At 36.4% G+C, this 24,969-nt stretch overlaps 1 protein-coding gene across 3 annotated transcripts in view; it reads right to left on the minus strand.

The window, feature by feature from the left end:
- Nucleotides 1-24,969, minus strand: part of tex264a (testis expressed 264, ER-phagy receptor a) — a 145,510-nt gene that overhangs the window by 45,894 nt on the left and 74,647 nt on the right. Inside the window, exon 3 of one of the 3 annotated variants that reach the window (XR_015492631.1) lies at nt 4,796-6,581. Coding sequence is in view for 1 of the 2 variants with exons in the window: in XM_087255323.1 (XP_087111449.1) it covers nt 13,520-13,651 (132 nt within the window). In the remaining variant the exon portion in view is untranslated. 3 annotated transcript variants of the gene reach the window in all.

The raw sequence follows: 24,969 nt of genomic DNA on the forward strand, positions 1-24,969 counted from the left end.
GCATTGTACTGTATAGTGAAGGGACATTTTTAGATCTTCACTATATGTCTTGCTGCTGATGGTGTCAGGGTCAGAAGAGCACACTGAACATACAGTATGTCATCTGGAAATATGACAAGTAGGATGATACGCTGACAAACAGGCCCCTGACAGCCAAAAATGTGGGAGCATAACATGAAGTGCGCTCATATTCATGTTTTTTTTTTTGTTATTCTTTTCTTGCTCTGTCACTTGGTTTTGGTTTGATTTTACTTGATTTATTTATTTTCGAACAGAAAAATCATACTCAAAACAATTCTTTAAACAAAATAAATACATTTTAACATGGTTGAAATAGAGCGGGATGAAGCACAAGCTTATTATTTTTCCCACCCCATTACCACACACATCATTCGCCTATTACAGTACGTCAACTTATTTCTTCTTTTACTTATCTCTTCTTTTTACATGAGAGATTTGAGCTTTACATGAGACATACCTTATACATTTGCTGTCTTCGACATGTTATTTGTTTGATTCCATTTGTACATTTACATTTTATAACATTAACATACAACATACAAAACATAGTATTTAACAGGCATTAATTGAAATTTCATCATACCTTTATCATTTTGTTCTTTTTTCAATCACCTCTAATCATAATTATATTCCTTTAATAATATAAATGCAACTTTTCAAATTGATTAATATCCTGACATTGTTAGAGAATCTGTTCCAGACTGTTCCATAATTTCACACCACAAATATCTTCAATTTAATATCTTCAATTTAGAAAATAAAGTATTTATATTCTCCAAATACCGCACATTTTCTATCAATCTAAGGACATTTCTCTGCATTGTAAGGATCATAGGTTAGATTTATATGCATTCCCCCAAATTTCAACACAATAACTCATATATTATAATTTATTGTATCAAATGCCTTTTTTAAAATCTATAAAAATTCCAACTACCCTCTCCTTTTTATCTATCTTTTTAGTAATTTGTTCAATAATTTCTGTTAATGCCAGAGCTGTTGATCTATTTTTCCTGAAACCATATTGCTCAACAGCTAAAAGATGAGTAGCCTGTTTTATTAAGTAATGCATAGGAAAAGCCATGAATATAAAATCATAAACCGAATTATATGGCACTCAAATAAATATATTTCCATGTGATGAATATTAATACCAAACAAACAAAGAAATACTTTAAGAAAAAAAGTAGCCTGTATTAGTAGAGAACATGGACAGTCATGGGGAGAATGTAGACTTAGACCTAATTTATAAGTGCAATATAACAAAAGCTGTTGACCACTGTGCTGTACCCAATTTGTGTTAAAATAATCAAATAAGATAAAGAAATAAAACAACATATAATACATACAACATGAAACAAAAAAGAAAGCTCAACTAACTCTAGTATTAAAAGGTCTTTCCTAATAGGTGATGTTTCAGTTTCCCCTTGAACACGGATTCAGTAGAGATTATTCTAAACCTTAAACATCTAGCAGATATGTTAACAGTCACAAGTTCAGATAGATAAGAATGTGCCAGACCATTTTAAACCTTAAAACAAAGAAGAGAAATGATAAACTCTATTCTAAACATACCGGCAACCAACCACAATGTAAATGCCTCAATCATTGTATCATTAAATGTAAATGCCGCAGCATGTTCCTGTAAATGTTAAAAACATAGAATACATAAACTGCCACTTTTATGCACAAACAAAAAGTAGTCTATATGGTTATATTCTCGGCTGTTCAATTCATATTTGTTTACTTTTTGTGTATGTGAAAGAGACTGAGAGTGTGTGCGTACACATAATGCTTTAGTAGTCAGTGTAAGCATGTCATCTGGGATAAAGCTAATGCATCTCAGCTACAGCTGGTCTATTAAAACTCTCAGACATCAGAACTGATGTTTGTCTGAGCTCTGAGGAGCACAGGGCGCCTGATGACGATGGCTACAGTATGACAAAAGAGGAAAAACATAATACCTGGAAAATAAAAAATAAAAATAAAAACTCTCAGACTTAGACACTCAGAACCTTACTGAAGACAGTAATGCTGCTAAACTGCCAAACATGGTCTATTCTGATCATTCTGCACAGAAAAAGGCCAGGAGTTTTCAAGAGTTTCCTCTACAGGATTCAGAAGAGACATTAGGAGATCCTCTCTGAAAGGTTGACTTTCGATTCTGTCTTCAGCCACTGTGTCTCACATTGTTTTTTAAGTGTCCTGCCTTGAGTGCTGTTTTGAAGATGCCGTGTCAAGTTAAAAATACTTCAACTTATGCAACACATGACCCCCCCTGTTCTGTTTATCCCCTTTGCAGGTCATCGAGCATGATTATAAAAGGTGTCTAAGTGAATGACCAAAAATACATGCATTTATCTAAATACGACTGATTAATCATGAAAAGACATGCCTGCTATCTTAACATATTAATGTTATTACCATGTTTCAACCTTATTGTTTAGGCCATACGTGAAATCCCTCTCCTTCAGCACTGTGAAGTCTAGATGAGATACAGCTGAGGATACTGTACATTAGGTTGAGGTAGGGGTAGACACTAATAAGATACAATTAATCCTTAATTTAATAAATAATATTAAACATGGGGCGTCGCGGTGGCACACTGGGTAGCATGTTCTCCTTACAGCAAGAAGGTTGCTGGTTCAAGCCTCGGCTGAGTCAGTTGGCATTTCTGTGTGGAGTTTGCATGTTCTCCCCGTGTCGGTTTCCTCCAAAGACATGTGGTGTAGGTGAATTGGATAAGCTAAAATTGATCGTAGTGTATGAGTGTGTGTGTGTGTGTGTGTATAATTGTGTATGGTTGTTTTCCAGTGATGGGTTGCAGCTAGAAGGCATGCGTTGCGAATAAACATATGCTGGATAAGTTGCCGGTTGATTCCGCTGTGGCGACCCCAGATTAATAAAGGGACTAAGCCGAAAAGAAAATGAATGACTGAATGAATGAATGAATAAATATTAATACATCACGTTAACTTCAGGAACCGGCAGACGTGCAACAACTTTAACAATAAGGTAAACACAAAACAAAACTTTCCATCCGGAGCTCCTTCACGGGACTCCACACTTGTAAACAATCGCTTGCGCCATTCGCGCAGCTCTCGGTCCCGCCCAGACTCGTCGGCGCTACCAAGCCGACCAATCAAAGAGCTTGCGCTACGCGTTGTTGCGACGTGTAGTTACATTTTTTGAGAGGTGCACGTCAGCGAAGCTGACGGCCACGGCAAAGGGCTATGCGTCAGCGACGTAGCATATGCTGGCGTTTGACGCAGAAGTATAAATCAGCCTTTAGTGTGTGCCATCAGGTTTGAATTATAACAGTTGATGACGTGCGCTCTGAATGTTCTAATCACACCGGTGTGATCGTACGCTTCAGGAACCAGCCAAGGCTGATCACACTGGTGTAATCCTACATGTGAAAGGGTTATATAACAATAATTAAGCAATAATTTGTTACTATCGTTGGACTGTGGTGGATAAATAAGTATGACACTAAAACCACCAGTAGGTGGCGACAAATCCATTTTTCATGAGAGTTTCATTGAGACGTTCATTCAACTGATTTGTTCGAAACAACTGATTTACTATTTGGACAGATCATTGAACATTACCAATAAAGTTATTATTGTAGACGATTATCACACACTCCTAGTTTTGAACATGATCAGGTTTGCACATGTGGTAAAGCATGAGAGTTTAGAGATGTTCTGAGTCTGACCGTTGCACCTGGTCCCGCTTCATCAACTATTAGCACAGAAAGAGCACAAACACAGCACTAATAGTCTGTATTTACTGTCTTCACTGCTGAGAAGCGTCTGAATGTAACACTGCTGTTCCTGCACTAATGACTGTGATTTTCAGAGAAAGAGAGAGAGAGAGAGAGAGAGAGAGAGAGAGAGAGAGAGAGAGAGAGAGAGAGAGAGAGAGAGAGAGGAGACTGAACATGAGTGAGAGTAAGAAGACACTTTTACAAACAAAACCATATGTTCTTTGTTAAAATATAATAGTTAAGTTACTAAAAATGACAATATTAGAATGTGGGAATACTGACAGTTTTAGTATGCACTTCAGAGCATGTTGATGTTATATAAGTGACTGCATTTGAATGTTCGTCAAGAAGTACAGGGATATTCTCTGGGTATTTTTAATGTGGGATTTTTGAAAAGTTGATAAGGGAAACTAGCTATGGAAAACAGCAGGAGGGGAAACAGATGTTATAAGAACACTCAGCTTCCCTTGCTGAACTTGAGGATTGGCTTATACTGTAAACATCAAAACTGCTTTCAAAAAGTTAAATAAATAAATAAATAAATTAAATAAATAATAAAGAATTTGAGGATGGTGAAACTTTTAATCAGTTAAACCACACACAAAAACACAAGAGTTTTTGTGGCTTATTGCTAGGCCCACACGGAATCTGCATGCACAGAAATCCACAGATTTCTGCAAATTTTTAGCCCATCATTTATTTACTTGTGTAAATGTGTGTACATTTTTATTTATTACGTTTTTTATATATATATATATATATATATATATATATATATATATATATATATATATATATATATATATATATATATATATATAATTTCAGTAATATTATTGACTAATGTGAAAATGTTAATTTGATTTATTTACAATACAGATTGTAAGGCAATATCTACTGTTTTTAGTAGATATATTATATCTGAGACTTGCTTTGTTTACCAAATGAGTGGATCGAACTGTATTTGCTCTATAAACATTAAACACTAAAGTTAAATACATATTGTTTTTTAAATTTCATAAATTAAGTTTTTAGTTATGATGTTGCTCTATAAAGAAGGTGTGTTAAGGTGCGTTTTTGGCATGTTGCTATTTTGAGAAACTGAAATAGACCATGCCATTGACCAAGTAAAGCTGATCTAAAGTCCAGTGCAGAGCATGTTAGTTATCTGCCTATGCAGATTTAAACACTTTATACGCACAGGATGTACATCTATACACAAATATCTTTACATATGAAAAAAAAAAATAAAGAATTAAAACGTTACAAAAATTATAATTTACAACATTTATATGAAAACAAAACAATCTCCATGCCTTCTTTATGTCCAGAGGCTTTTTTCAGTTTATTTATGACAATTTGCATTTGAATTAATGTTATTATTAGCAGTATTATTTATTATATGCATATTTATATTTGTTTTACAAATAAGTTCAGATTAATCCACCTGTCGGTTTTGGAGAATTATGCATCACCTTATGAGGCATAAGATTAGGACATGTGTTTGGATATAACTCAGTTTTTTACCACACTTCGTTATTATTGTTCATTTATTAGTTAATGGAAATTAGAACTGAATTTAGAAATAGTTTTGAAACAAATCTTTACACTTGATAAACTAAATTAGATATGTAGGCTGATGGATGTCTTCAATGGAGTGTGTACAACACTGTTTCCTTAACCATGAAAGTAAAAGAGTAAAGTAAAGAGTAAAAATAAAGAGAAAGTAAAGAGGCCACATGGAGGATGCTCGTTTTTTTAACTTCGGTGGTTTCGGTACGCTTTCAAACGAACCCTGTAGTGGTTAGTTTGTGGTGATAATATGATCCGAACTAAAACAAACCCAACCGCAAAAAGTACTACTCTTTTTAGACTAATCCAGCTGCCGTAATCCGATGTGCTGTGCATTATGGGATATGGAGGAAAAATATTTCTTGACAGCACTTTACCAACAGTGAGAGAGGGATGGATCTTTGGTAATATTTCCGCAGGACAACCATGTCGGAGTTCAGCTAAATTAATTCATGTTTGTTTACCTGTGGGAGTTCATTGGGATTTTCCCGCATGTGAATTCTGACACATCGATAGACAGGTTAGGAACTATGTTCAACAACATCTGGCCAATGAGAGATGTGGATTTTGTCAGATGAGTGGATTTTAGTTCTTTTCAACTGGTTCGGACCAAAGCAAGCAGTGTGGTGTGAAAACGACCCAAATGCAACAATGTATCATTTATTACCCTTGGTCCAGACCAAATGAACCGAACTAGAAATGTGAAAGCACCCTTAGGGTGTTGTTTCGGAACCTGTCTCATTTGCCCAGTTAGCGTGGTTCGTTTGGCATATGTGAATCCACCAATCGCTCTCGGATCCGCACTAAAACAATCGCTACAAGATCACTTGAATGAGGTGGTCTCGCCTCGATTGAAATAAACTCTGGAGCGGATCTATTGTAGTGAGAAAGCGATACAATCCGAGCCCGGTTAACTTCTAATTCAGTCGCCTACGGGAGAAATGACTAGGAATAATAAATGGCAGAAAATGGTCAAACTACTTGCTCTACAAACAAATGTTTGCACTACTATATAGACCAAGTAGAATAACATAATAAGAAAACATGAGTTTGCAACATCAAGCAGCGAAACAAGCAGTTTTTAATGTCTAAAAATTAATGGAAGGGAATGAGACCAGAAGTCTCGAGCCAAAAGGATTCAAATGGCTGCACCCGCTCGTCGGCAAAGAATAAGGTGAATATGAGTAGGGTGGGAGGTCATTCAACAGACATCCCGAGTCTCCCGCAAATGCACAGAGACTCCCGAATGCCATCAAATGAGTGATAATCTCCCGGTAATCACGCGTTTCCCTCATGGTCCTCAAATACAACAGGCACCCTTCTCACCCCTTGCCACCGCATGCTTCCTCGCTCTTCAGACACGTCGCGCGTACCTTGTCAAACATCACCAAACCTCCCCTGACAGCTGAGCGGGACTCTGCAAAAACAAACGTGAAACTCTGACCAATAAAGGGGATATAATAATAAACTTGTTTTAGCTATTTTGGTCCATTTAGAAACTTTGCAGTGTGAAAGCAAACCGCAACAAAAGCAAAAAAACACAATGTAACAATTTTAATCCTTGTTTCGGAACAACTGAATCGATTCACAGGTGTGAAAGCACCCTTAGATTTATCCGTCTAAACAATGTTTAATGAGTGAACATTGTATTTACTACCTTCCAGAAAAGAAAGAAAACAATCAATAGATAATCAAAGTTTTTATACAGTAAGTGCAGAAATAACATATTTTGAGCAGCTTAATTAGCACTCAACCACCCCTCATCTGTACACAAATCTCAACCTCATCTTAAGAAAAAAAAAAAAACACGACACATTAGACACCAATTCAAATCAGCATGAAACTCTCTGAAACAATAGCAGGTGTTCAGCGCAAACACAAACCGTTGTAACATTAGGATGCAGTTGGCGCTGTGACTTTTCCCTGTGATTATGTTTGATGTGTCGCTCCAGGCTTTGCCTCAGACAGTATATGTTTGTGTGCACCAAGGGCACTTTTCAGCTTTAGTGAAAAGCAATTTGCATGCAATAAACACAGACTTATCTGTCTTCATGAATGATGCTATTCGTCATTTAGTTTAGGGACAGTCAGGAAAGATGTTTGGCACACTTCACTGCAGATAACAGTCAGCATCTTCTGTAGCGACGTCATGTTTGTTGTTCGCAGAGTCTGTCAGTCCGTCTTGCACTCATAGTAGTGAGAGTTTGTAGGGCTCTTATCTCAACGGCTGCATGTAAATGAAGTATACTTGCACTCAAAACCAGTCAGTGTTTTGACATGAATGCACACCCATTTGTCAAATTGTTTGGGTTTTCATTAGAAGAACCATGATTGTAAAAAGTAATGCAGCTTTGATTGCATACATACTTCCTACTGACTTTGTTTGATTGAGGGAACATCAAACTGGTTACGGCAACTGTGTCAAGATCAATTTCCACTTGAACGCATAATACAAGTTGGAGATTAATAATATTTTATGTTAATAATATATATTATATAAATTTTTCTTAACCAATAGCATTTTCTAAGCGTATTTTTAAAAAATTAAATATATTACTATTATTATAGCTAATAATAATAATGTAAATAATAAAAATATATATTAAAAATCATAAAAAAATATATTTAATTAAAAATATATTCACAAATATAAAAATATTCTTAATTGAATGGTAGAATAAGAACAATCCTATTGACTGTCAGCTCTTGCTAACTTTTGAATAGCCATTTTGGCCATTAGGTCAGTTTGGTCAGTTTATATAACCGCACAGACACCAAGCAGAGCATCTCTCTGGACATCATTAAAGGTTAACCTCAAGGTTTAGCTCAAAACACTCTTCAAGACGTCCAACAACTCTAAAACATTAACACAATCACGAGTCCTACAAACTGAATGATGTTATCAAATCTATGTTGCCTATTATTAGTTTATGAAAACAGACTAAGAATGCAATCTCATTCACACAGACCTATTATTAGATTAAAAAATTAAGGTGAGAAAAAGAACACCATGTCTGCTAGACTAGTGTTTTCCAGCCCAGTTCCTGCAGGCACACCAGCAGTACATATTTTGGATGTCTCACTTATCGTTTCATGTTTTGGAGTCTCTTCTTATTTTCTGATGAATGGATTCAGGTTTGATTAGGGAGAGGTTAAAATGTGTACTGTTGGTGTGCCTTCAGGAACAGGGTTGGGAAACAGTGTTAGACTATACAATATACTGTATACCCTTTTCATGCACCCCACAATTATGATATTTTGAACTTTTTGGCTTTAATAATGTGTTTTTTTTTTTCGTCTAAAGAAAATAAAACATTTAAAATACATATTTAAAGTGCCCCTATTATAGATTATGGTTTTGGAAGTTCCCAAAAACAGGCTGACATGCATTTCATTGTTTTATAATATTTTATATTATATAATATTCCTTGTTTATTATACAATATTTCTTTGTTTTATAATATTCTATTTTTTTCCCTTCTTTTAACTAACAACTCCCAAAGGAGTCGCTTTTAAAAAATCTAAACTTTGCCATTAACCTGAAGTGTTTGGTCCAATGGCCCAGACTGTAGGGATTGTTCCACACCATTACTGGATTACAACTTATATTAAAGATTTGATTAATATAAGCATGGAATGGCTAGGTGTCCATTTTAAAAATGACTTGTTAAAAGATTCACAGTCGACTCTTTCTTTTGAGAGATCAACCTTACGGTGCACTTTTAGATTTAAACTATCCAGGATGTTTTCATTCAGCTGTTACACACTACATGAAAGGTAATTTTCACAAATCCATAATAGGGGCACATTAAGTGTGTATTTTATAGCTCTTTTTTAATTTGATTCTATTGAGTTCAATTATGATACATATTTTTAAAGGCAATTTTCTCAAAATTACTTTTTTTTCTCCTGCACTGAGCCATCTCGTCCTTCAGATGAGAAGTTAAACTGAGGTCCTGGCTGGTCCTGGTCATTAAAAATCCCATGGCATTTAATGTAGAAAAGTAGAGGTGTAACTCTGGTGTCCTGGTCAAATTCCCTCCACTGGCCTTTACCCATCATGGCCTCCTAATCATCCCCATCCACTGAATTGTCTCTCCACCAATAGCTGGTGCGTGGTAAGCGCACTCGCGCCGTTGTCCTATGGCTGCCGTCTCATCATCCACCACACTGGTGGTTGTGTGGCTTTGGGTGTATGGCCATACACAATAAATGCGCTATATATAAATATATATATATATATATATATATATATATATATATATATATATATATATATATATATATATATATATACATATATACAATATATACATACAATATATACATATGTACACTTTTTTTTGTATCTTCATTCTGAAGTTTTTAAAAAAAGGTTTGTTGGTATATCATTAGGCTAATTATATATATATATATATATATATATATATATATATATATATATATATATATATATATATATATATATATATATATATATATATATATATACACACACTTTTTTTTTTTCTGAAATCTCCACCGGATTTTGAAATGACAAAAACTAATTTAAAAAAAATTAGGTGATAAAAAAATATATATTTGAAAAAAGGGAAACAAGAGTCGAATGATGCCCAGATTATTGTTAAAAATAAAAGATTTTTTTTGTAAAAAATGCTTTATTTGTAGGTATAAACATAACATTTTAGAACTTGTATATTAAAAAAAATATTTGCAATTCTTAATGTAATTACCCCATTTTAAACAATTCCTTTTTTTTTCATCTACACAACATTGCGCGCATTAGATCCTTTCTTTCGATGTCAGATGCTGAGAGGCTAGTTCATATCTTCATTACATCTCCGGATTTCTTCGGAATTCACTTTTTGTAGATCTCTCAGGACATTACAATACATTCAAAACTCAGCTGCACGTGCGTTGAAACACACATTGTCACGCTATCACAATACGCCAGTACTTCAGCAACGATAGCCTTTCAAGTCACTGACTATTGATGTACTGATTATTGATTTTTAAACTCTGATTTTAACATACAGAGCGGTTCATGGATTTGTTCCAGGTTGTGTTTGTGATTTGGTGACTGTATCATTTTCTTCTCGCTGTTTGCATTCTGCATCGGGTCTCACTCTGTTTCAGCCTTGTTGCAGACTCAACACTATGGGACGTAGAGCGTTCCTACCGCATGCCTAAATTATGTAATGCTTTACCTATAACAATCAGGAATGCCAGCTCCCTGGACTGTTTTAAGAAACTGCTGAAGACTCACCTTTTTTTTGCTTTTAATTTATGAAGATTTCTGTTATTTTGAACTATTTGTTGCATTTTGGTATCTAATGTTTTTTGTATTACTGTTTTATTGTTTTGTAGCGCTTTAAGTTTGAGAAAAGCACATAGCAAATTAAATTTTATCATTATTATTATTAAAACAACCAGGGAAATATGGTGATGACTATTAGCTTTTTTGTTGTTGTTGTTGTTTTAAGTGTGTTTCTCCTGCTACACTGCAGTGTCTTCTCCTAAGCAGTGTCAAGTCTTTCACTGAAGGAGCTGAAAAGAATCAGTCCATTAGTGTACATGTTTGCTGTCCTGTTAACATCCAAAGCCCAGAACTATTATATGGGACCACTTTGTCATGTTAGTTTGGCTTGTTTTCGTGTTTGAAGTTACAAAAAAAACTTACTAATTGGGTGTGCAGTTCCCTTTTGGCATGTCAGAGAGCTTTGTCAGCATTAAAGCGGAGGGCAGAGGAATATACGGGTCAGAAAAGCAAAAGAGAGAAGAAAAAAAACCTACTTATACCCAAGTCCCTGTTCAGTTTCCCAGCGAGAGTTTCTGCTGCTGTGGCCAGAACTGCATGGCCTGGAGCTGACAGGAAAATAATGCAGGTAAATGATGACAGAGAGGAGTTTTCAAACCCAATGGGAAAGATGAGAACGGAAATCACGTGCAAACCCAGGCATGATGCCATTTTCTTCCTTAGATTGCATTGGATAAGTGTGTAGACTGAGTAGATGAGGTTTGCTAATGTTGAGAGGCTGGTTGCATTTATTGCGGTTTCATTCTGGAAAGTCTGCGAGGCTGAAAGACCTACCAATTTTGGACATTTTGCTCTGAATCATCAAAACATGACATTCATTCAGAAAGACAGCAGGTAATAACGAAAAGAAGCTGCACGGCAGATGATTGTAGCACACAATGGCTGAATAATGTTTCTCAGCTGACTTAACTGTGATAAATAGACAAATACCATCTTATTATTAAAGAGATAAAGTGTGGGCAAGAGCTGCTCAAATATGTGGCTTTTTTAAATAATACTATAGTCAGGGCCGGGCGATTAATTAAAATGTAATTGAATTTGACATTCAGAACTTACAATCGATCTAATTTTTTCAGGTAAATGTTTTCGATTACTTACCCTACCATGTGTGGAGTCTTTTCTTACTTGGATTTTTTTTGTCTTGTTTCTAGTCCAAATATCTAAAAGTTCTTAAATCAAAAAGCATTTTTAAAACATGTTGTCTTGTTTTAAGAATTAATACGCCAAAATGAAGCAAGTTTTTCCTTAAATCAAGCTAAATAATTTGCCAATTGGGTAAGCAAAATAATCACATCACAAATCGAAAAACAACATTATTTTGTTTTATCTTTAAAGTAAAACAGTGTCAGTCCAGTTTTCACAGTTGAAGTTCAGTTTACTTTAGTTCAGTTTGGTTTTAATTTCACTCTGAAAGTCCAAACACTAAAGAGCAAATTGATCGATGCGCAGCTCCACAAGTCCTAAACCAAGCAAGCAACAAACTTCTCCGATTGACGAAAGTGAAGGAAAAAAATCTTGAGAAACAAGGCTAGAAGTGCCCAACTGAGCCTGGTTTCTCTCAAGGTTTTTTTTCCCCTTCACTTTCGTCAATTGGTGAAGTTCTGTTCCTCACCACTGTCGCCACTGGCTTGCTTGGTTTGGGATTTGTGAAGCTGTACATTGATGGATTTGCTCTTCAGTGTTTGGACTCTCAGCAGTGAAAATTTTAAACCACACTGAACTAAACGAAACTGAACTTCTACTTTGAAAACTGGACTGATACAGTTTCAATTTACTAGAACTTCTAAGTTGCTTTGACACAATCTACATTGTAAAAGCGCTATAGAAATAAACATGAACTGAATTGAATGGAGATTTTGATTTAAGGCCGAATAACCCAGCCCTAACTAGAGTTTTTTTAAATGATCAAATTTTTCTAATTATTTGAATTTAAAAAAAAAATGAATCTTGAAAAATTGTATACGAATTCCAGAGGGAAGGAGGGATGCAAAAAATGTGAAGTCATTCAGAACTTTTTTTGTGTGTAAAATAAAAAATAAAAGGTGTCTTGTTTACAGAAATGTTTATATTCATGTTTAAATACAACTTGATGATAATGTTTTATAACCCTGATTTTCCACCATAACAAACTCAATTCGAGTGAATTTCAAAGCCATTTTCATAATAATTATTGTTTCAAAGCAGCTTTACAAAAGACGCACATTAATGTATTACAATCAAAATCAAAAAAGTTAGTTATTAGTTACTTATAACTTTAACTTGGAGGCACGATGGTTCAGTGGTTAGTATTGTTGCCTCACAGCAAGACGGTGGCTTGTTTGAGCCCCTGCTGGGTCAGTCTGTGTTTCTGTGTGAAGGTTGGATGTTCTCCCCATGTTCGCGTAGGTTTCTTCCGGGTGCTCCGGTTTCCCACACAGTCCAAAAACATGTGGTATAGGTAAATTTAATAAGCTAAATTGGTATAATAATATCAGCAAAATAAATAATAGAGAATACATAGTATATATGTGATGAAAAATTAAAATAGCAAGAGTTCTACTTTAAATTTACAAGACATTTTACAAGACAATTATAGCCTTATAAACCAATTATTTTACTTAAACCCAATAAATTCAGAGTACCTGAGAGTTTTGGAATGATCAAGCATTCCCACGGTGTCCTTTTTCAAACTCCTGACCACAGCTGGTTCTCGTAGTGTTCAGTTTTTACTTATTTATTTGTTAAAGGACAGGTGCTGTGCTGGTGACTAATGCAGAGTGCCAATGTGAGGTTAGTAATAAACTCTCTGTCTTGAGTTTTGTCAGTTTAGCTGCACTTCGCTCTTCATCCAGAGGCCTGGCTTAAGTGAGCTTGTTGCCAGGGCAACCGTCTCCTCTGAGCATCACTTTTCCATGGAGACAGAATTCTTTGATAATCCAAGGGATTGAGAAAGAGGAGGTGGAGGAGAAGAGCAGAGTGATGCACTGTGTCCTCTGAGCTACACACACACACACACACACACACACACACACACACACACACACACACACACACACACACACACACACACGTCTATGACTACAGCAGTGTCAAAGATGCAGAGACAGTAAACCAGTAAGAGGTGTTGCAATGTTACAGTTTTTGTAGGGAGAAAAAGAATGTTTGCGTATGCGAAACTCACCGCAACAGCCATATTATGACATTCAGGGAATTGTTACAGTAATAGTCAAAACAAAACCTTTTAATTTTGGTTTTATTTTCAAATGATTACTTATACCTATTCAATTCGAAGAATTCAGTTAAGGGTTGTTTCTACTCTATTTTCACTTGATACAATACCTGCATATTACTGCAAAAACATATTAAACATTTGAAAGCCACTTTGCACTCAGTTGTGGAGATTGCTGTCCACCAGTATCACCGTCTCTACACTCTTGGTGCAAAATGTATTGAGATGACTTGATGATGATGAGAACGAGGAGCTAAATTTTACAGATAGAATCATTTGGACATTTGATAAACCACTGCCTCCTGCAAACACAGGGCAGAAGTGAGCAGTGTTCTTTAAAAGAGCAATTAGTTAAAGTTACTTCTCACAATAGTAACTGAGATAGTAACTGATTATAAAATTATAAAACTCATTATAAAACTAACTAAAAGATCATTATAAAACTAACTTTTGCGTTTTTATTGCATATTTGTCTAATTTGTGACGACACTGTGACGCAGTGGGTAGCACTGTCGCCTCACAGCAAGAAGACATGTGCTATAGGTGAATTGAATAAAACTAAATTGGCTGTAGTTTATGTGTGTGAATGAGTGTGGATGTTTATCAGTACTGGGTTAAGGGCTGGAAGGGCATCCGCTGTGTGAAACATATGATGGATAAGTTAGTGGTTTATTCAGCTGTGGCAACCCCTGTTGAATAAAGGGACTAAGCCGAAGGAAAATGAATGAATGTCTATTTGCCATTGTTCTGACTCCTAGTCGTTGGTGTGTGACTAACTGAGTGAACACCCGCACTCTTCCTCTGATTGGCTAATGATGAAAATTTTATCATCATGTTCTCGGTTACAACCACATTCACAAACACACAAATCATCATCACTGGTTGGTTATGTGTCCCGCCCTAGCCCTGGACACACACACCTCAGAAAAAGAGAGGTCCTATGGCTGAGAGAGAGATGCTGCTTGCATAAAAACTGCTTTATTGTTCTCAATTATAGCTATGCATAATTTATATTGTCAGTAACGGCAATGGCGTTGTAATGAGGGAAACAGTAATTAATTGGATTACTCTATACTGACAAAAGTATAATGCCATTTATTTACAGCGCTATTATTCCCATCACTGGAAATGAGACACGCACTAGTAGCCCCGCCCTAAAGTACTAATAACTCCAGCCTAAAGAACTGATAACCCGCCCTAAAGGCATTCCATGTGACCAAAAGTGAAGAAAAGTCATTTCGAGGGGGAGGGAAGGCTATGATTTTTGATTAAATATTATTAGGGCAAACTAATTTTGCTAATAGTGTGTGTAACCGTGTATAGCGCACAGATAGATTGTTTATAACAATCATTACTATGTACATATAAAAATATGATAAGTATATTTTGATTTCATGCTGACTTTAAACTGGAAAGTGATAGACTGATTATGTGTGGACACCCGGAGGTGCCCGGAGGTTCGATGTTTAAAATTTTGGGGTAGATAAACTCTGATGTAATGTGCCAGTAATGGTCATACAGTGGCCAAACAGCCTCTGGCTCAGCCTGCCAGCAGTGGCCAAACCCCAAACTCTCACTATTGGCTTCAGATGAAAAATGACTGACAGATCTGAGCAGACAGCTCTCAGTCTATTAATGATGCCTGAAGGATCAGTGTTTACACTTTTAGGGGAGATAAACTCTCATATAAAGTATCAGTCATGGTTCCACAAACATCCCCAGCATGCCTTTAGTACTAAGCCCCATTAAGTCGCTACTGGCTGAACTGCAAAGCAATTGACATTTTTGATTGGACTGCTCTTTTAATGGTGACCAGAAAAGCGATGTTTACACTTGTGGGTACGTGGCATACATCATTTGTAAGAATTTATTTCAACATGAAATAAAGGAGTAAATACTAAAAGTGTTTTAAATACACTTTGAGCCATAATTCATGTATAAAACACTGCAAGCAATTCAAGCATTAGTATTTAACATTTTACCATCTTTATAAAGCGTCTGAAAACAGAAAAAAAAACTGCCAGAATGCCATTTGGGAAAGTATTTCCTGCATTTTACACACATGCAACAAACATGTGACATGAAAAAAAGCAAGGGAAATTGAGAATGAGGACTGGGAATTGTTCTGTGATGTGTGACTGCAGCAAATGGAAATGTTATCCCTCATCATTAGACTAACAATCAGACCTAACGCCGCCACACACCGTCATCTCATTATAAAAGTGCATATTAGTGTGAGATTGTGCAATTGAGTGAGTGAGCAAGAGGGCACAAAACGGCACGGAGGGTAATATGGGTCAGATTATCATACTTTGTGTCATACTGTTTTCTTCCCAGCGCTAACAAAAACAGATCAAATCCCAAGGCGGTAGAATGGTGTTGGTTTTGGTGGTGCTAGGGAATGCTAATGGCAGGGGGTAGATGAGATTTCCACTGACGCATATGCACAATTCTGCAGCCGCTAACTCCATGCGCAGGCCAAAGACATGGACATGGTGTTTGCCATGCCTCAATGATTTTTTTGCCCATCTCCCAGAGCCTGGCCTACACTGAGCCCTGTCATACAGAAAAATCTATTTACTACTGAGTGACAGAATAGCAAATGGTGCTAATAATAATAATATTACAGCAATAGATTGTGCCACAGGGAATGTTTCTCCCCATATTTAATTATTATTATTTTTTTTACATTAATACATTAATTTACCCACATTTCAGGCAAAAGGATTTGATCATAGATAATTGAATTTCTCGCTTTGTTAAGCTACTATTTTATAAAGCTACTTTTTTCTGAGCCTTATTTGTTTTAACTAATTCGACTGTATTAGCCTCTCTGCTAACTCATGGTGCTAGCATAATGCACAGCATAATTGGATCTACTGAGAAAAAGGCTAAGGGTTAAAGGAATAACTCATTAAAATGGTGATGTTCTCGTCATTCCCAATCCATAACATTTACATTTTTTAAATGAGTTTATTCTGTGAAGCAAATTTAACATATTCCTAAATACCTCAAGACTAAACACAACCCAAATTTCTTCTCTACATTTGTGTTTGCAGGGTTAAATGAAATCTAAATGATCGGTTCTTATTTTCCATCCTGTACAGCAACCTCACTCACATCAGATCACAGCAAAGAGCAAACAACAACAGTCTAAGTAATCAATTTCAGCTACTGCAATGATCATTTCATGACAACTTAAATTAAACTGATAAATTGTATTATCTTCAAGTGTCTGTTTTTTTTTTTTTTTACCACAAAAGTACCAAATTAACCACTGTATAATGCTATTGTGATCTGAATGTCACTCTATAAAGTGTGCAAAAATAAAAACAGCAGCAGAATCTCCTCTATTACACATAAAAATGAAGGTCTGCAGGAAGTTTCTGATGATTACACTGAACTTAATAGGCAACATCATGACTATGACTGGTATGTTTGCATATAGTGACGTCCTGTCCAGTGTTTATTTTATTATACTTTGTTTTTATTAGTTTCTTAGGTCTATATTCTGCTCATATTTCAGCCAAAGTAACCTTTACAGAATTTGTGGCGCTCTTGGTTCACACCAAGAAGGGCATCATTCACACATACACACACACACACACACTAGACATGAAAGTTTACCATGGTTTGGAAAAGTCTGGCTTAAGTCACTGCAAAAATGATTGTTTATACCATTCCTGCAGTATGTGTAAGTGTTTTTTTTTTTTTTTTTGCTCTACTTTATAGTGCAGTAGTTTACTTCATTTCCAACAAAAAGTTCTTGTTTTTACACAGACATTTAAAAAAAGAATATATTTTAGAAAATAAATCATAATACCGTTATATCGTGAAACCATGATATTTTTATCAAAGGTTGTCATACCATAAGAATCTTATACCAGAATCTTATACCAGCCCATGCCTAACACACACACACACACACACACAAAATATAATCAGAAATGGACAGTAAGGTTGCACAGTTTACCGGTACTATGGTAGTATCTTGATACTATGAATTGCCACTGTAGTTTGTAAACGGTAATATCGTTATTAACGGTTTATCTATTAAATACAGAATGTTACATATGGAAGAGTCACTAAAATGCTCACACGTTTGTGCAACAATAGACCATTTTATTTGAATACTCTGTGGAGCACTTTAAGGTTGCAAAACTGTGTAGAATTCACACCTTTTATGGTAGCCTATTGCACGTTCTGATGCTTCAGTTCGAACAAACATCTGAATCAGTTCATTTCTGCTCCTGTTAATATGATTTAGTAGCTACAACAACCGTAACAATCTCTTAAAAAGAACGACTCACAAAGTACAATTTTGAAATTTAGAACATTTTGAAAAAAAATAAATAAATGAAAAACCCAAAAGAGCAACAGGAAACATTTAAATTATTATTTTTTTCATGAAAAAATTAATTACAGCATCGCAATACTACAGTCCTTGGTATCACTATACTTCAGCTAGTATAGTATCGCAATGTGAATTAATGGTATCGCAACAACCCTAATGGACAGTCTCAAATGTGATCCCAATATGACAACCACCACAAAATGTTGCTTTGAAAAGCTGTACTCAGTCTTTTATGGCCCGTTTCCACTGAGTGGCATGTTATGGTATGGTATGACATGGTTAGGTAATCTTTTCGGCAAAAGATACCGAAAAGCAAATTATACCATAACACTTTTTGGGTACTCTTTCAGAAGGATACCTACCACAACAAAAGGGCAACATAAGGCGGAGCACGCAGTTAAACGTTCTTGGTTTATAGAGATATGTTACTAGCTCATGCACAAGCCAAGAGAATGAAAACAAAGGACTGCCATGAACTCTTTTCCACTATTATGAACTCAAAAATACTTTGTAATGAGAGGTTACATGTGCTGGTGAAGATTAAATATACAGATGAGAGGTCTGCACTGGCTGTGGGCTGTATGTTGCCTGTTGTTTTTGAACCCAAATAAGGCCTAAATGTATGTTGTGTGTAGTTTTTCTGTATTTGGTAACATTTCGGAGACTGTAAGGCTCTGTATGTGCTCATATATGTTGCATTTATTATTATTTTTTATATAATTACAGACTTACAGTAGGGGGCGATGCAGTGGCAGAGTAGGTAGTGCTGTCGCCTCACAGCAAAGACGGTTGCTGGTTCGAGCCTCTGCGTTTCTGTGTGGAGTTTGCATGTTCTCCATGCGTTCGCGTGGGTTTCCTCCAGGTGTTCCGGTTTCCCCCACAGTCCAAAGACATGCGGTACAGGTGAATTGGGTTAGCTAAATTGCCTTTAGTGTGTGTGTGAGTGAGTGTGTGTGTGTGTGTGTGTGTGTGTGTGTGTGTGTGTGTGTGTGTGTGTGTGTGTGTGTGTGTGTGTGTGTGTGTGTGTGTGTGTGTGAGTGTGTGTGTGTGTGCGTGTTTCTCAGAGATGGGTGGCGGCAGGAAGGGCATCTGCTGTGTAAAAACATGCTGGATAATAAAGGGACTAATAAAGTTAATAATAAAGGAAAGGAATTAATGAAAAAGGAATTAATAAAGGTACTAAGCCAAAAAAGAAAATTAATTAATAAATGAACGTTACAGTAGGCTATTTCACACTCACTGATCTGCAGTTACACTCAAATCCTGTTCATAGAAAGGTTAGTAATGAACATTTATACGCAAGTATTTACGTGTAAAAAGCATCTGTTTTGTGAGAAGTGCTTCTTGTATGATATGTGAATGACATGTACAGCTTTACTGTAGACATTTCCTTGAGCGAGAATGGCGTCGACTAAACCTGTCAATTGGTACCCTTTTGGCAGAGGAAAGGCAAGCCTGATAAAGGGTAACCCATATTGACCATACTGTACCATACCACTTAGTGAAAATGGGCCAATATTAGTGTGTGAAGTGAGATAACCTCAAACAGAAGCAGAAGCAGAAATTTTAATCCATTCAAAAACAAAAATGACTGGTCATGTGATCTGAACATGACAACCACCTCAAACAGTGACCTTACATTAAACAGGCAATATGACTAGAAACAAACTCTTGAATGTACATCATTTGAAAAATGTTTGTCAAAAAGTACATTTATTTGTCCTTGCACCTGCTCCCTCCATCTCTCTCTGTCTCTTTCCGGACTTAGCATGCGCTCAATCATCTGTCCTCCCTTTGTTCCCACATGCCCCGTTTACCTCTGTCTCCTTAGTGAAAAATCACTCACTGCCTATCGACACAACACAAGATGCATTTTAGTATAGCTCAACACCATTTACAGGAGGCGCTACACAGCCCTACCACAGCACCACAACAAATTAAACAGCCATCAACCCCACAAATCCTTCTGTCCATTAACATGTCCATTCTGTGGTAACCCACACAACTATAACTTTTATTAACTACTTCTCTAATCGAAGGAGGATGCTAATTTATCTTTGATAGGTACCCCCCAAATCCCCCCCACCCCACCCCAATGCAACAGTTCCTAAGGGAAACAGAGGAATGGGTGGTTAAAGGTTTTGTAATGTTGAGATTCAGCTTGTTACTTATTGGTTTTGTACAAAATTACGGACACTTTGAAGTTTGTGTCAACCGGAAGATGTTGTATGTTGATGCACTTCCAAATAAAACAGAATATTAGTCAGGGGGCATGGTTTTCTCTTTTTGCACATCATACTTTCCAGAGCCATAGAGAAAAAGAGATAGTTGCTACAACGGAGGTCCAAAATGTTCAATCGTCATGTCATAGACTTAAATAGTTCCGGGAAGTACTTTACAGTTCATTTAAATAATGTTAGATATTATTAAAACATACACAATCTTATTTTCAGAAACTTCATGCCTTTCAAAAGTACAAAACCAGCCCAGCAGGCACAGGAAGTTAACATGACGTCATACATGATGAGACGTCTGAACTGTCTAAGCTAACTGAGTGTATTAAAGATGTTAAAGTCTGGATGAACACCAAATTTCTTCTCTTAAATTTAGACAAAACAGATTACATATTGGGCCTAAATCTCACAACTCAACCAGCAATTTGAGCAAAAGATCTGGGTGTTATATTTGATAGCAACCTATCTTTTGAAAACCATATCTCCCATGTGACAAAACTTCTTCTTTCATCTGAGAAATATCGCTAGGTTATGAAGTATGTTATCCATCTCAAATGCAGAAAAGCTAGTTCATGGTTTTATGACTTCTAGGCTGGATTACTGTACATTACAACATGCTCTGCTGGTTGCCCAGTATCCTTTATTAATAAACTTCAGTTAGTTCAAAATGCAGCTACCAGAGTTCTTACCAGGTTTAGAAAATTTGATTACCCCAATTCTCCTTACACTGGGTAACTGTTAAGTTCCGTAATAATAAAAATGTTATAAAATATAACTTCTTACCTATAAAGCATGAAATAATCTAGCTCCCGTTTATCTAACCAGCCTTCTGTCTCGCTACAATCTAACCCGCTCTTTAAGATCTCAAAACTCATGGCTTCTGGTGGTACATAGAATAGGAAATTCCACTAAAGGAGGTCATGCCTTCTCATTTATGGCTACTAAACTCTGGAATAGCCTTCCTGATAATGTCGGAGGCGCAGACACACTCTCTCAGTTTAAAACTAGATTTTTTTCTTTCTTTTTAGTAAAGCATACTCACAATGCATCACATAACTGTATTATGCATGAGTATGCTCTACGCAGGTGAGTGGGCTTGACAACCACCTGTAGAATACACTCCTCCTGTTTTAATGCACCAGACATTTTGTCAGAAACTTTCATATGCTTTACATGTTTGCTTGTTTATTTAACTTTTATTTTCATTTATAGCACTTCATTTTTGCATCTTGTGTTTAAATACACCATGAACAGCAGCTACGCTAAGCAATTTCTTTATTTTCCATTTCCACTTGGGGATATTCATTCCGAGGCCTCTAGAGATTATGCAGCATCATTGATGCGATCCAACACCTGTAAAGATTGTCATAGTATCCCAACATCATGGGGACATCGCATTTTGTTTGGAAATGAAAATCAGGTTGATGTCAAAACCCAACATCACATTGACGCTAATGTCCAACAACTAACCAAATAATAATGACGTTGTGAGCGCTAACGTCCTTTTAACATTGCTTTTGAAAAACGTTTCATTGAAGTCAATGAAGTTGTGGCAACTCTCGCTCTCAAACTCTCTCTCTCTCTCTCTTTCTGATTCTCTCATAGCAAACTAGTGGTAATATCCATCACATAGCCGGTCAAACTGACTTCAACAGAGAAGTATCTCCACTTTAAATACAGAAGCAAAAGTTCCGACTTTGATTGATGGTTACGAAAATGTAAAAAAAAATGTTTTCACCTAAAGAACAACAATGTGTGCTATGTTAACTCAACATTATTGCAAATTTTAATTTCACACTGACATTTTGTTTTTCAAACTACAGGTAATTTGTTACATGAGCTATTACTCCAAATATAAATTGACACAGTCAACACAGCAGAATGAACCGGCAACCTAGAGACAACTATAACTTTTATAAACTCTTTCTCTGATTAAATGCTTATGCGAATAGACCTTTGACAGGTTTTCCAACCACTAGGATGCAACAGTTCCTCAGGAAGATGAAGGAATGGGTGGCTAGAGGTCTGTGGGTCGATGATGTGAGGTTAATGGCTTCAAACTCCCCCCCCTACACTCACAAAGAATAACAGGAGTCGGAAAAAGTGCTTTCCGCTCATGGGTGCTAAGGCGAGAGCGGTCAAATGTGAGTTTTATTGCCCTCCCATTGCCTGCGTCAATCAATATCTGTTGGTGAAATAAAGCTAGCTGTGTTAAAACAGCACTTCCACTCCTGTGAGCTGGGAAGTCTGGCAGCACTCAGGTGGAGTAGACTGAAGCCCCAGCAGGCCGTGAGAGCGCGAGCTGTGCATTACTGCCAGCATTTTAAGTGTCTGGAACTTAAAAGTACAACGGTAAATGTGGATTTAGCTTCTCTCTGACCTCACTCACCAACTGACTGTAAGATATTACCTCCTTCATATGCATTTCTACCAATTTATAATCAACTCGTAATTACTAATCATTTTCTCAGTGGTTATTTTTGTACTCGCCATATGCCAGGTATTTATCCGTGGCTTTCTTTTAGATTTGGTTCCAATCACACAGTATGCATTTAAGAGCAATTTTAGACTTTGTTTACTTTATTATGAACAAAAAGATTCTTTTGATTTGGTTTGCTTTTACAGGGCAAAACGTTAAAGCAGGGTGGCATGGTTGCTCAGTGGTTAGCACTGTGGACTCACAACAAAAAGGTTGCTGGTTTGAGTGCCAGCTGGGCCAGTTGGCATTTCAGTGTGGAGTTTACCTGTTCTCCCCATGTTTGCGTGGGTTTCCTCCGGGTGCTCCGGTTTCCCCTACAGTCCAAAGACATACACTATAGGTGAATTGGATAGGCTAAACTGGACATAGCGTATGAGTGTGTGTGAATGTTAGTGTATGGGTGTTTCCCAGTGCTGGGTTGTGGCTAGAAGGGCATCTGTCGAGTAAAACATATGCCAGAAAAGTTGGTGGTTCATTCCACTGTGGCAACCTCTGAAACTTAGACTAAGATGAAGAGTAATGAATGAATGAATAAACTTTAAAGCATGACAAAATGTGTTTAAGCAAGTTACACGTCTTAAATATCTGAAGAATCCTGGGAGTTGCAGTTCGTTAGTGTGGTGTGTGTGTGTGTAGTTCTCCAGTGATCTGCAGCCGCTAAATCGCTGGTGATCATAACAGTAAGGAATGCAAGGTGAACCCCCCACACTCAGAGTTATCTATAGCTCAAATAGCACAGTATGGTTCAAACACAAAAGTTGTGGGTTTGATTTTCAGAGAAAGCAAGAAGTCATCAAATACAGTAAACATACAGTTTTTATTGTGCTATTATTAATCATCACATTTCACTATTTTTGACTAAAATGTCTGTAATCAGATAACCATATTTATATAAAAAAATATTTTGCTGCTTGTTTAAACTACATTTATTTAAAAATGAACTGAAACAACACAATACTTGCGATTTTTTGATGATAACTTAATTGTTTTATGTGCGTTCCTCTTAAATTTGTTAAGTTAATTTAATTAATTTTCTGTCGGGACTACATGGATGAATATTTTGGAACCCTGCATTTTTTACAGTGTAGAAGCTGCTATAAAAACAGTTAACAGAAATTAAACTGACTATATTTGATGACAATGATTTCAAAATTAACTTTATACTTTTGCACTCTTAAACCCAAACACAAACTTTGACAAATGTAGAGATCAGTAATGCTTATTAGATACGAGTCTTCTATCCATCATTTAACCTATCCATTAAATCTGTGTGTCCCTTTAGGTATTCACTACAGTCTATCAACCTTTCAAAGCAGTCACTTTTCATTCTGTTCATCTGCAAAGTCATGCCAGAGCTGAAAAAGACCCATGCACTGCAATTCCTGGTGGACGATGCTTTTTGCAGCAAATCACCCCTAAGTAAAAGAGCATATCTTTACTTTAATATTCTATTAGACTCACTGAGAAGCCAAGAGGGGCCGGAGGGGCCATCCTATTCGTCACAGGAACAAAAGAGCGCGCTCCCACTGCACATTGTGCCACAATGTGTTTCCAGCATCAAAAGCTTCAAACCGTCTCAATACCGTTGAAAAGGTCGACACTATAATAGCAAGACATCATAACTGATAGCATTTGTATGCTACAATCACTTTCAGAAGACAGAGTTGATGTTTTGTCAAATTAAATGTTTTTAGAAATGGTGGAAAAACCTGCTTTGATGTGGAAAAGAGTTATTCATTTACTGTGTTTTTCTATACGGTTTGACTAAACTATATTAAAAGAGCATCACAAAACAAAATACAAAATGCCTGCCTCTCTGACAAACACATAAAGACATACACTGCAAAGAGCACTAGGTGAATGGAGATTGAATGGTAAGCAAAGAGGCTTTTGGAGTCCCAAAAGGGTGCGAGGAGAATAGAGAGGCTCCTTCGGAGATGCTAATGTGGTATTTGAGGGTAGATCTGATATGTTGGAAATGGACAGGAAATTGCATGGATGCTTTTGAACTTTTT

The sequence above is a fragment of the Danio rerio genome, chromosome 6, assembly GCF_052040795.2.
Source record: "Danio rerio strain M-AB ecotype USA chromosome 6, GRCz13ab, whole genome shotgun sequence".
NCBI classification, from domain to species: domain Eukaryota; kingdom Metazoa; phylum Chordata; class Actinopteri; order Cypriniformes; family Danionidae; genus Danio; species Danio rerio.